This window comes from Patiria miniata, unplaced genomic scaffold (genome assembly GCF_015706575.1).
Source record: "Patiria miniata isolate m_02_andy unplaced genomic scaffold, ASM1570657v1 HiC_scaffold_3, whole genome shotgun sequence".
In the NCBI taxonomy this organism is placed as follows: domain Eukaryota; kingdom Metazoa; phylum Echinodermata; class Asteroidea; order Valvatida; family Asterinidae; genus Patiria; species Patiria miniata.
In genome coordinates this window covers 3898424-3913014 of record NW_024037069.1, presented here as the reverse complement: position 1 = coordinate 3913014, position 14591 = coordinate 3898424, and the positions used below count along the sequence as shown (strand labels likewise).

Sequence of the window (14591 nt, the reverse complement as noted above, 5' to 3'; positions counted from 1 at the left end):
GAGGAGGAATTAAGTAGCTCGACTTACTCTCCGTTTCGATGGGAGGAAGTGGCCAAGACGCGATCGGCTCAGCCTACCGCGTACCGTCATCGCACACTGAGTGTATGTATAGAAAGCAGTGGGAGTTCTGTGTGAAACACCTAATAGAATATTTCGGATATTGAATATTGGGAGGGAAGTACAGGTATACTTTTCTCTCTTCAGGACTTTAAGGCGGGGGGGGAGGGGGGGGGTTCCGTGCCCCGCGGGTCCCCCCCCCCTTTAAAATCTTTAATTGCACAAAAACAACATACAATTGCCTTCAGTGCCCCCTTGAAAATGTCATGGTGCACTCCCGCACTCACACGTGGTAGTTACTGAAAGACGACTTTGAACCCGTGCCGATTGTTGAATAATTACATGTACAGCTTAGTAATCATTAGTCATACAGTAACGGGTGGCTTTTCCTTTCTATTCCTTGGGAAAACAATAGCCACCTACCTATCAAAGTCTGATGTAAGCATGGGCCGTTGACATCAATAGTCGGGAATTGAAAACAGCCCAAATAGCGTTTGATTTAGTTGTGTTTATTCTTTTTTTTTTTTGGATGATGGGTGATATGGACAAGAATGATGTTTGGTATGGATGAATAATAAGTAAAGCGGCGTGCGGCATTTCCACTGTGCATATGTACATGTACCCCTGTGCATCCCAAACATGGAACACGTGAGCAGCTGTTTCGCGGAGGATTTGCCAAAATCATTCAAGAACTAGAGAGGGCGCACTACTAGACTCGCGCCAATTTACGCGGATGGTGCATGGGGATGAACATGGTGATGGCGCATGTCATCGCGTGTAAGTGTTGTTTTGGTAGAAATCGACCTAAAGATGACGATCTAGAACGTATGCAGGTAAGATCTCATTCGATGTTGCTCATGTTGCTATGGAAACGTCATGAACAATTTAAGTGACATTTATGAAGTACTCAATTGGCCCTTAATAAAAAGGATATGCCGACCTGGCCGAGTGTCCGGAAATTGGGCACAGTCAATAGGCCGAGCAAGTTCAGTAAACCATGGAGGAAGGAACAAGGTCTCTACATACATGTAAGCTAGGTCTCCACATCAATCGCCTAATCCAAGTAACTACTCCTAGAACTATGAGAACCCCGCAAAATCGTTTGCAGCACAAAACAGCAACTAACAACAAAAACATCCGGCCCATAGGCATCAAAACACAGACATTTCCCACAGAACCACTGCCCAGTTTGCCCTAAACAATACCTCATGACATACTCACGTAAGTTGCGCCTAATAAACATGCAGATATTATCGATTGATGATTTTCGATTCGCTCGGCGCGCGCCGCGGGGGGTACGGTACTTGCACTTGTACGCATGCGCATACTATCATTTCGCTTGTACCGTACCCCCCACGGCGCACACAGAAGAATGATCGATTTGCAGGTTTCAAGTGTCAGGTTGGCTCAGTGCGGAAAGGGCATATTTTTCATCATTTTGGCCTAAAAAATTGACAGAATCCACCGATGTTTGTTAGGCGCAACTTACGTGAGTATGTCAAGAGGTTTAGTACGGAGTTTAAGGCAAACTGTGCAGTGGTTCTGTGGGAAATGTCTGTGTTTTGATGGACGTTTTTGTACTCAGTTGGTGTTTTGTGCTGCAAACAATTTTGCGGGGTTCTGTGTCTATGAGGCTCTGCTCACACGGAGCATCATAGTTCTAGGAGTACCAAGTAACAATATTATCTGTATTGTGAATCGTTCATGTTATCACATTATCCATGATATCCATCATGTCCATCATTTTGTCCATGAAACTAAAACTATTGCATCTGATCATATGTTTTGCCCGCAAAGGATGTTCTACCCGACGAGTACCTCCACAATGTCTGCTCATTTCAGGAGGAGACGATGCCCGGTGGTTGGTCTGCTGAACTCCGACTGGCCGTGTCCACGGAAGATGGGGCCATGCAGTGGCTGGCCCGCTACCAAGAAAAGTCGATGACGGTCATGCGGGTGAATAAAACCTTTGGGTGGGACGTGCAGTCTCCACGCTCAAATCTGTTCAAGGTACAGTGACAAGAATTTTCTGCGTTGTTTTGTTTGTTTGTTTGTTTTGTTCAGCTGTAAAACAGTACATTGGTGATGCTACGCCCAGATACATACATGTATAGCATTGTTCGGTTACACCTCTATGTTCTGACACCCCTATGTTCCGACTGCACATATTCCTATTCCTAACCCTAACCCTAACCCTAACCCTAACCGGAAGTACACAGTCTTGCGGGTTGTCGGAACATAGGGGTGTCGGAACATAGAGCAGTCACCGCATTGTTCAACTATAGCTGAGAGGTCGTCCCAACTACATGTATTGTTTGGACCGTCTCAAGTACTATATGTTGGGGCAATTGCTATAGTAACAGTGACACCCAGTTGTATGATAGGCCTAGGTTTTGCTAGGGAGGGTTTTAAAGCTATAGTCCATCATTTGTAATTAATGCATTTTGTTCGTTTGAAGCAACAAAAGTGTTCAAAATCTAATAAAGGATACTGAGCAACTAACCTGATGAAGTTTCAGCTAAGCTTCAGCTGTACATTCCGAGAAAAACAGCATTCTAAGATCTCAATTTCAAATCAAAAGTTACTGAATCATGTTTTGAATTGTTTTGTAATTGCAGCTATACGCGGCGTCGCGCACTGATCCGACGAATTATAACAACCGCGCGCGCGTGTGCGTCGTTCCAATACTTGTGCGCGCTGCGCTGAATAACAAAACGAACTACTAATTTAAATTTCCTACGGTGCTTCTTAAGAATCACCGTTGGAAATGCCTTCTTTCGTTGATTACTTCAAAATGACAGCTTCCCAGAAAGAATAATTTCACAGGGAGTTTAGTTCCCTTACTATCTTTCAACCAAGTTTGTTTTTCAACAGTAATTACGCCAGTTACTTTTCGGATGGCTGCAAATGATGGACTATAGCTTTAAAGTTAGGCAATTTGGATAAAAAAATAATAACCATGGATAGTGAAAACAAGAAATTGAATTGTATAAATAGACATTGTTTCAAGTATTTCTGTAGGCTTTGCCCAAACTAGTCAGACTGAAACGTCGATAGCATCATGGATGATAACTGCATAATGTGTTTCCAGCAGTATATTCTTGACCTGTGTATTGAAGTGCTCTTTTTTACATTGCAGAAATCCTACAGATGCCACCATAGCACCAGAAGCCAAGTAAGAAAAAAGAACTTGAAGGGCACAGACTGCCTGAGCTGTATGACTATCACCGTCAAGAAAGTAGCGAAGCTTGCTCGGAAAAGCAGGTACGTAACTTCACATTGGAAAACTGGAATGTTTTGCAGAACATGTGAATGTGGAAGACATCATGACAGAGTTGTAACGAGTCACTGATTTTTGTGACTCGAGTCGAGTCGAGTCATTTTAAAGAAGTGACTCGAGTCGAGTCGAGTCATTAGGTCAACAAGGTCGAGTCGAGTCGAGTCGAGTCACAGAGTGTGGTCGAGTCGAGTCTTATTAGCCTTCCTCGAGTCAAGTCGAGTCATTCTGATGAGGGACTTGAGTCGAGTCGAGTCATTTGCTCGCAGTGACTCGAGTCGAGTCGAGTCATTTACCCGTCGGGACTCGAGTCGAGTCGAGTCGCCAAAAAATGTGACTCGAGTCGGACTCGAGTCGAGTCATTGACTCGAGTCATTGCAACTCTGCATCATGAAATCAGGCAATGCTTCCAATTTAGTGAATTTGCTAGTGAGGATTACCAGGGATGAACAACAAAAGTTAATACTATCATTACTATGCATATTGTACATGTAGAATTGTAGATTGCAATGGTCTAGTGGTTACAGTGTGTGACTCATATACGATGGTGCGTGGGTTCGTACCCTACAAGGCACATAGCGTTTGTGCCCTTGGGCAAGACACTTAAACTACAAAATGCCTTGCTCCACCTAGGAGTATGAATGGGTACCTATGAGGGTAGAGGACCAAATGTGTGCTGATATGGGCTGTTACATGGTCTCGTGGCCTGATGAACGGGAGAATAAGTGTAAAGCCCTTTGAGGTTGTTGTTACGATGGAAAGAGCATTACAACTTATTTTTATGTACTAATACTACATGAATAGTCTGATAGTTTAGTAACGTGTCATCTGCTTTAACCCTAACTCCCTAGCGTCTTTTATTAGGAACTGGACCTAGCCCATCAAAATCCATCAATCACTGTGCTTCCAATACAAAACTACACATGACATAATGGAATCCACCAATGATGCACTGGTTGACATTCATGGACTTGCTACACATGGCTTTTATCACAATAGCAGTACAGGAACCTAGGCAAAATCAATCAGATACCCTAGCACTGCTGCAGGCCATTAGGCCCAAGTCCATCGTACTTTATCAATATTCAGTCACGCCAGGCCTCCTGGACCAAGTCCCCAAAATTCCACCAAAATGGGGGTGATGGATTTTGATGGAGTTGGGATGGTTAGGGTTAAGATTGTTTTCGTGTGGGTTCACTACTTATAATGCTGTGTCTCTTTTTCTTTACGTAGATCAACAGATCCACATATTACAGCCTACCCTATGCGGGTGTGTCTTCGCTACAATCACAACCATCCCGTGAAGGCCAGCTCCGCGCTGCGGTTCCGTGACGTTCTGCCCAGCATTGGGGAGAAGTTCAAGGGCTTGTACCGGCTCGGCTACAGTCCCATTTCCGCAATGGATGTCCACAGGATGGATCTGCTGTTAGAGTACGGCTCCGGCTACTTGCACATTAGCGGTGACAGGGCCCAGGTCCCCGATGATCAGTGGTGTCGTAGGCAAGTACATGTACATTCAATATTAAACAATTGTGAGATATGCCATTGTTAACACCCAAGGTGCACAGAGCACCAGAGGGGAAGCCAAGGGTTTTGTGCGCCTGGAGGGGTAAAAAAAAAACAATGTTTCACACGTCACAGCAGTCAACAGTTGTTTGTTATATCATGATAACTCGTCACCGGTTTCACGAAGGGACGGGCATGTGGATTTTGAAGAAAAACCGTTTTCAAGATAATCGCCAGAGAAGTTTCTTCATTTTTAAAATAGCAAAAACTACTACTTTACAACAACTTTATGCAGTAAGGAAACTTTGACGTAATTCTTTGATAGGTAAACTTTAATTTGAACCCAGTAATTATAATTAATACAGTGGTTCATTAGCCAAAATTACTTAGTAAAGATGCCCGTCCCTTCGTGAAAACGAAAATCCAACTGTTCCACATTTACACCCTTCTTGTTGAATGTGCTTTTCCATAGGGAAAGCTGGGCGTGTTCCATTGCGCACGCGCAGCTGAGAATGTAACAAAGATGCCCGTCCCTTCATGAAAACAAAAATCTCCATTGACCTACTTTTACCGCCTTTCCGTGCAATACATTTTGTACGTGTTCACGGGGGCATGCAATGTTCGCGTCTCTTCGTGAAATCGCAAAATGCAACTGTCGAGATAACCGCCCCTGACGTCAGTAATGTTATTCAGGAATTAATGATGTTTTGTTTACGGAAACATGTCAGAACGCCTAAGTACCATGTTTTAAAGCAAAATAGTGAAAAAAATCGAAATCGAAAAAAATGTCAATTTTGACATGCCCGTCACTTTGTGAAACTGGTGACGAACTGTGAGCCTTACTGTCAGAAATGAGATTAACCCTAACTCCCCAGCCTAATTTACTAGGAACCATACCCATTCACGCAAATTCCAACACCCACATGGGAAATTGTACACACACACTGTTGGACTTAGTTTCTGGAGGTATGTCAACCCCAGTGTAAAAGACCATCTGTTTAGGGGAACTGTACCTATCCCAACAGATTTAAACACAAACCTGCTGTTGAACTTTGATGGGTTGTGTTCGGTTAGGGTTAAGAGGTTGCAGTTGTACATGTACATAGGTTGCGAGGCGCACAGGCCCTACACACAATCCTCCACACTCGTGCAGTTATGCAGTGTATATGAGATACTTTATGCAACACGGTGTACATTGAATATGAGGCAATTTCTATGCAACGCAGTGTATATGAAATAAACCGTCAGTTTTATAAACTGACTCATTTCCGTTCTAGACTGCTAGGCCAATGAAATTACAAGATCCAAGACACCATATAACAAATTACATTGTTAAACATTGAACAGATGCTTGATGTGGATGCACACATTGTGTTTCATTGTCCTTGTCTTGACAAATGATCCTTATGGATGTAACTACTTAATACTGCGACATATCTCTTCTGAAATCTGAACACTCACAACAAGTTTGTTTCCTTAGATTAAGACATACTCCATTCTTGTTCCCCATACAAGGAAAAAAAATACATTCCAGAACATCCATGGTTGTCAACTTGCCTTTGTTGGAAAGTGTATACTGCTTAACCCTTAGTCTTTATTGGTGAGGACTAAGGGACTAATATTCTATAATCAGTGATAAAGACAGCAATTATTGAGTTGTAACTAAAGAGATAATGTCCTGTCGGTAGGTTAGCCTTGTGTAAAGACGGCAATGTCCATTGTAAAGACTTAAGAAACACAGATTGTCAAAAGAGAACACTGTCAAATCATGTTCAGTTCAAATGAGAGGAGCTGCCTGCAAGTGTAATATGAGAAGTATTCAAAAGGAAGCCTCAGGAAAGATATTTGAAAATACATGTATATAAAACAGGTATTCCTAGCAAATGAATTATATTCCTTTTCGGTTTTTTTTCTAGGCTGCACAAGAAGATTACAGCAGCTGAAAAAGAAACAGGTGGAAGAAATCTCTTGGTAGATTTAGTGGCACGGATGGAATCCGAAAACGCTGGAGACGAAAGAGTGATGGATGTACACGTAACAGAAGAGAACCAGGTCCTGGTAGCAATCTGCTCAAAGTTAATGAAGAGGGTCATCAACAATGTTCCAGAGGGTCACGAGGTGGTCATCGTCGATAGATGTGGTACAGGGGATCGGGACAATCTGAAGGTGTACCTCCTTCTGACACACTCTGGTGTCGGCGGGTTGCCTGTCGGCTGTCTGATCACGACGTCCGAAAGCACCTCTGCAGTCAAAGCAGCACTAGAGATGTACAAGAACTTAATACCCTGCGGTGCATTCAACAATGGGTCAGGGCCGAAGATTATCATGACCGAGGATTGCGAAGCTCTCCGGAATGCCCTCAGTGAGGTTTTCCCCGAGTCAGTCATGCTTCTGTGCATCTTCCACATGTTGCAGTCGGCCTGGAGATGGCTAAGGGACAGAAAAAAGAAGATCGAGAAACAGGACAGGCCGGAGTTGTTTAGTGTCCTGAAATCATTGCTCCACTGTCAGTCCGTGCCAGACATGGAGCTCCATTACCAGAAAGCCATGCAAAATGCCATTGTCCAGAAGTACAGGCAGTTCTCCGCCTATCTGTTGGAATGGTACAATAAGACGGATTGTTGGGCATTGTGCTGTAGACAAGATTTGCAGCTCCAAGGTAGCTACACCCATGATTTCAGTGAGATAACCACCAGGGTGATCAAGGAGCTGGTCCTGAATCGAGTGAAGGTGCACAATTACGTCCAGCTTGCTGACTTTGTCATGGGCAGAATGGAGAGATACTATGAGAGAAGGATACTAGATGTCGTCAACGGTTCCTTTGACAGTGTCCGGTATTCAAGATACCTCCCACAGGAACCGAACGAAGACCTGAATATCAAGCAGACTTCAGAGTGCACGTTCACAGTTGGAATCCCCTCCAAGCCAGACTCTGACAACATTGTTAACACCCTACTGGGTCACTGCACCTGCACGTCAATTTCAGCAGAAGCCTGTAAGCACCTGAATGCAGTGTCTATGAAGTACAATGTTCAGGTCGGTAACATTATCCCAATTAGCAACACTGCCGACAAGGCGAGGTTCTACTACATAGCTACGGGCAGCAACAGCTTGCCTGAGAGGCTCCAACCTCTTGTCCGTGACATTGCCAACACGGTTGAAGCGCCAGACAATTCCCCAGCACCAAACAGAGACCACGAGGGCTACCATAACAAGTTAGGACCCTCTGAGTCCGAGACACAAGCTGCACCCTTGGTTGGAGGTGCCGCTGCTGACGACAATGTCAAAATGCGTCCAGAGGTGCAGAGGTCCGTAATCAAGAGTCTGGCAGAACACCTTCAAGAAGACTTTGTCTCTGTATTGCGAGAGAAGATGACGAGGTACCCAGATTCGTACATCCCAGCGGTGAAGGTGTTCCTCGGTAACATTAAGAAACTCAAGACAGATTCCCAAGTTGTGACAAGCCTCGTTTCGTTTGGCTCCAGCAGCGGGACCGGAACCGGAAGCAGACCTCAGCAGCCTGGGCAAAAACGGATGGGTGCTAAACCAACAGATCACACCACTCCACACAAAACTAGGAAATTAGAAGAGACAGTTTGCCATCAAAGTGGAAGCCCTGCCACACCGGTAGAGCCCACTCAGTCCAGTGGGCCAGAAGACGGCTGCAGTGAAATCCAACAGCAGGAGTGAGCTTAGCACCAGCTGACATTTACACAACTTCCCAAAACAAAACAACTGAAAGTCAAAAACCACATTATGCGCAAAATGTTACTTTAGGTAAAAAGGCATTCGGCTAGAAAGATCATAAGGATACTCTTTGCATTGTTATCTGTCATTATTCATGTACCTTACATACATGTACCCAGTCCTTCTGATTTGAGGCGTGCGATCACACCCCAACACCATCGCACACCTAAAAGCTTCCCGAGAGGTGTGAATAATTGCACGCCTGAATTTCCCTGGACCACAGATCACACACCGAGAAAACCACACACCTAGAAAAAAAACACACCTCGAAAAATCCAGGTGTGCCTTTTTCCACACGCCTGTGATTTTCAAATCAGAAGGACTGATGTACCCTTCCGAATCCAGCAAAATGCAATCCAAGGTTTTGCAGTGCCTTGAACGATTCAGGAGTTTTGAGCCCAGCCCCCAATCACATGTACTGTTTTGCATAGGGATTGATGTCACATGGTGTATGATATATTCGTTGGAATTCGGTGGATGTACATGTACAGTTATATTACTGTAATAAAGAAACAGTGGAGAAACAGACTTAAACAAGACTTTTGTCATACTACATAGGCACTTTAAACGATGTGAATTTCGCGGATTTTCCCTGGCATATTCTGCCAGCCTTTTTCTCTCATTTCTTCAGACATTGCCTCCGCACTTAACGCCTCTGCTACAATGTGTGCACTACTTGTGAACAATCCTTGTTCTTATGATTAGAGAGAATTAAAATGATTTAATAAGACAAAGGATGGAATTACACAAATGAGCTGGACAAGCTGCAGTTAAATTTTAATATTGTAACTTTGTAAGTGCACAGGTCTATTGAGTTCAGCACGTTTTGCTGTAACGCTGTCTCACACCTAGTACATGTACTTGTAGACTGGGCCGTGCATGTAGGCCCTACTGTACGCGTATAAACGACCCTCCAATCAACCCCAAGTCAACGGGGACACGGCATCGATCTGCCCGCTGGCACGACAGCGGACGAGGGACACTCGTGCTCGGTCAAGGACCTGAGGGCTTACCCAAAACACTTACCAGCACAAAATAAACAAAATGTGTTGATGTACAGCATCTTAGATATGGATTTTTTTCCGGGATGTCACTGTCCACTAGTAAAAACAAATCGACACCAGGGGAATTTGGTGACAGGATTTGACTGTTTTAAATGTCCGTTTAGGTCTACATTATTGGTTTTTTTTTATATTACCATTAGAGTTTTTTTTTATCATGCCAGGCAAGGTTCAACGCGCAGCGTAATCTAAAACCATGATTTTTTTTTGAATTTGGAGGATAGAATTGCTTCGAAGATGTAGTTTGTACAGATTAATCATCATAAAATCGCAATCATTGATTTACCCTAACTCCCAAGGCATTTTTAGGATGCAACCTCAATCCTGAAAAATCCTCCAACTGCCTCCATGTAAAAATTGACATGCATGCAGCGTCAGTCCTGCAAAATCCTCCCATATTACTTGAATGTGGTCCTTGGAAGGTTAACCACTTCCTTAATCCTGCAAAATCCTTCAGCAATCACTGACAATACCGGTATGTTGAGCAAGTTGAGGCAGAGCCAGTGACATCCCGAAGCAGTGCGGAGGATTTCAAGTATAATTTAGGCCTAATTTGTGCACGGCTGAGCCTAAACAACACAAGGTCCGGCCCAAGACATTGACACAGTGCATCCTCCTAAAATCAGCCACACATTTTGTTCAACCATTTTACCCTCCATCCTACAAAATCCTCCATTTTGCAAAGAGGATTTTGGATGATTTGGGAAGGTTACGGTTAAAGATTCCAGCAAACCGCGTGCATGTATGAGAAAGCGACCATGGCATTGGACGCATGTGCACAATGGGCTAATTTAAGTTGGATCCGAGAACATGCACTTTTTTTTTATAATACTGGCACATATTATATATAAGGATTACCATGTGTAAAAAGTTTGCATGCAAATTATAAAACAGTCGAAATGATGTATAGTGAGATCAGCTTTTGTTTATTAGTTCCCCCCCCCCTCCTATTTTTTTTGCATTCCTTCCCATACAGGGTGAGTAAAAAAAAGGCTGAACGCAAACCCCCAAAAATATACATGTATTTCATATTAAAGAAAAAAAGATGTAGTAACAACAATAATAATGACTGGAAAGCTAATTTCATAAACTACTTGTAGATGAAAAGATTATTGAAATTGCTCAATCCGTTCAAAGAATATAACCATTTAAAACGCAATGTCCCTAAAACATGTTTCGTCCCCCCCCCCCCCCCCCAAAAAAATTACAATTTATTGTGTGTCCCGACTGTTTGGAACAAACAACAAAGAAAATGACACAGAATACTTGTTTCAACAACTGTCAACAACTGCAGTACACAATGTCTTTATTAACAATCGCGCTTAGGCAAACAATGTGATTTATAAAATGCCCTTTAAAAAAAAAAGACGGGCCTTCAAAAGGACTTTGTTGAATACTTTTAAACTGAGGTTTTATCGTGGGTGGTGTTTGAAGACATTGTGACGACGATTCTTAATCGCATTTTTGGACGAAAGAGGTTTTAGGGTCATTGCGTTTAAATGGTTAAAGATTTGCATACTTTGAACGGATTGAGCAATTTCAGTAATGTTTTCATCTAAAAGTAGTTTATGAAATTGGCTTTCCAGTCATTAATTTTGGTGCTGCAATTTTTATTAAAATAGAAATATATTTGTTTGGGTTTGGTTTCGCTTTTTTCACTTGCCATGTATATTCTCCTCACCATACATTTCAATTAAGTGGCCCTCCCCATAGTAATCCTTGCAATAGGAAGTAATAATTTTTCTGTTTTCTGTGGTTGATAACTCATCACCAAATTGGTGTTGATCATTGATCTTGGGTCGTGGACCCCGACACCGGTGATCTGTGATATAATCCCCCTACGACCAGGCAGTCAAGAAATGCAATTAACGCGATGAGAATTGTACACGCAAATGGTTTCTGCCCGGCTCTTGATCCTCATATGCGGTATAGTCAACTGTAATTAATGCAATTTAGGACGCGTTTTTCCCCCTGATAATATTTTAAATGGCTATATATGGATAATAATATACGCCCCGGCTTTCCATATATAACGACAATACGGATGATTTAAGGCAGCTCCCGTGTAAGTGTCCGTTCGGAGGGAGATATTTCGTACTTGAGAAAATATTGCCCTCAATTGCGTCGTAAATATTTATGCAAGGTGTAAATATTGACACAGTGATGACGAAAAGAATTTTTTTTTTCGCTTAAAACCTGAACCGTAATGGCGTGAGGTAGTCAAAATATTCAAGGATGCGAAAAAAAAACAGCGGGAGATAGGCTCTAAAATATCTTGTTTTCGTTGAAATAAAGTTAACGTGTGTATTTCGAGTGGCGACGTCTGCGCTTGAAGATTGCGTTTAGCCTCTTTTTCTTCAAAAATAATATAAACAACTGGCAAATTCCGTGTCACTCCAGTTGTGCAAACTACTGCACAAAGACTGCCGATTTCGTTTTAAATGTCGAACCACAGAGAAAATAGAGAATGAAATATTCCAGCTGTCGAAATACATTTATACATTCAGCACGAAGTGGCCGATCAAGTGATTCTTGCTTTTTGCAAACCGCTGATTGTATTGAAATAAATCGTAGGCCTACCCACGATACTTAATAAAAAAAATGTTGACAACCTCTCCACGACACGTTGTTTTCGCTAAAATGTGAAGAAAAAAAACGAGGGCCTTTTGCAAATTGTCATAGGGTTTACCAAAGATAAATCCTTTTCAAAAATTGAACTGTGGATATTGAATCACCCAAACATTGACAAATCATCGTATACCATTGATTACATTTAACTGCTGTCCCCGAACCACAATAATAAATTTGTTTTCTTGAAAATAACAACGTAAATTTAAGCTAACATGGCTCAATACAAACGCGAGGTTTGACTGCAGTCACTTTATTTTTTATTTTTTTTCAAAAACAGGGTGAGTCAAATAAAAGCGGAACCCATCCCCCAAAACTATATTTTATATTTAAAAAAAAAATGTAGCGCCCAAAATAACAATGACTGGAAAGCTATTTTATGAGCTACTTTTCGAAGAAAAAAAATACTGATATTGCTCAATCCGTTCGAAGAATATCACCATTTAAATGCAATGACCCTAAAACCTGTTTTGTCAACAACAAAAAATATTGTGGATTCTGACTGTTTGGAACAACAAAGGAAATGACACAGAATACTTGTTTGAAACAATTGTCAACAACTTAAGTACACAATATCTTTATCATCAACCCTGGTTAGGCAAACAATATGATTTATAAAAAAATAATCCACCCTTTTAAAAGACGGGCCTTCAAAAGAAATGTGTTGAATATTTTTAACTTTAAACTGAGGTTTTATCGCTGGTGATCTTTGAAAACAATTGTGACGACGATTCTTGAAATCGCATTTTTTGAGGAAATAGGTTTTAGGTTCATTTTGTTTAAGTGGTGATGTTTTTGAATGAATTGAACAATTTCAGTTATTTTAAATTTCATCTAAAATAGCTTATGAACTTGGCTTTCCAATCATTATTATTTTTGGTACTACACATGTTTTAAATATGAAATATAATTTGGGGATTTGGGTTCCGCATTTTTGGACTCGCCCTGTACAATTTTGTGCCTGCCAAGGCATTGTCATCATCACACCCTCTCGCCTGGCCACTTACCCGCCCGCTCAGAGATAAAGCTCGTGGCGTTATACGCCATATCAAAGAATTAAGCAAACAAGCCAGCACTCTTACAATGGAGACAATTATTCAATTGAAATATGACTCATTCGCTAATTCCCCGTGAGTTTGTGTGCTCAGTCATTGCCGAGGAATATCGGCTTGATGGTGTTTGGGCATTTTTATTCCGCTCGGATGCCCTCCGATTCGCGGTGTTTGTCGCTCATTTCCTCGCTAATTCTCGTGCGCCGCCACACGGACTTTTTTCCTCTTTGTCCCGATGCTGGCCGATTTGTTAAAGTGATTTGTGGGAGACGGCAGAGCCGTGCCCCGTGGGCGAAGCTGGTTGTGAGCGCCACGACCCAGCACTTATGTCATTAGTGCATACCCCTAGCATTGTTTTGTCTGTCATGGTTCTATAGTTTGCTCGTGGGCTGTTTGTCCCTCAGTCAGGCAAGCTGTCTGGTTGTCTGTCCGTCCAGACTGTCTGCCAGATGCCCGTTGCATTTCAGTCTCTGTGCAGTGAAAACATCGATCCAGCTCAGGAGGACAAGTACATGTATTAGGAACAGACGGCAAAGAGGCATCGCCTCCCTATCTATACTATAGAGGAATTACAAATTGGCACTGAAGCCGTGGGTCACAGTGCTGTGTTGTTGAGAGGATTAAAACAAAAGAAAAGGTCCTCAATTCATACAGTCGCTTAGAATTGAGAGTCTCAGTTTCAATGCTATTCGTCAAAACATGATATTCTTTTTGTTTGGATCAGTGTTGAATGTCTATAACCCCTTGACTTCCAAGATTTACCACTCCCTTTGGCGCACATAGGTTTCTCCTTATAAGGCAGTGTCATCGTTTTTTTGGTTACACCTCTATGTTCCGACACCCCTATGTTCCGACTGCACATATTCCTATTCCTAACCCTAACCCTAACCCTAACCGGGAGTAACACAATCTAGGTTGTCGGAACATAGGGGTGTCGGAACATAGAGCAGTCACCGTTTTTTTCTTCAAATTATGACCGGATCCTTATTTTGACATTTATGTTTGTTACCATGCGCTGGGAAACATTTGTATGAAAATGACGACTGTTAGTCTTTAGTGATTTACGTTGTGTGTAAGACTTGCACAAGATCAATTAGTCAAAACTAACTTTGGCGACCATGGGTGGGACGCAACTTTTATCCATTTGTGAGGATTTTTGAGAAATAGTCAAGTAAATTATTTCTTCCTCAAAAAAATGTAAAATGGCATCCATAATATTGAATGGAGTAGAAAGTTAGTCAACGTCACATCATGCTTGGTCAG

The 14591-nt window shown here is 42.2% G+C and overlaps 1 protein-coding gene across 1 annotated transcript; it reads left to right on the top strand.

Moving 5' to 3' along the window:
- Positions 1 to 755: 755 nt before the first annotated feature.
- Positions 756 to 10553, top strand: LOC119737460. Its single transcript, XM_038211840.1, has 5 exons — positions 756 to 890; positions 1855 to 2067; positions 3197 to 3321; positions 4568 to 4834; positions 6757 to 10553. Exons 1-5 carry the CDS (start codon positions 798 to 800, stop codon positions 8528 to 8530), a joined length of 2472 nt encoding a protein of 823 aa, XP_038067768.1. The 5' UTR covers positions 756 to 797; the 3' UTR covers positions 8531 to 10553.
- Positions 10554 to 14591: the final 4038 nt, after the last annotated feature.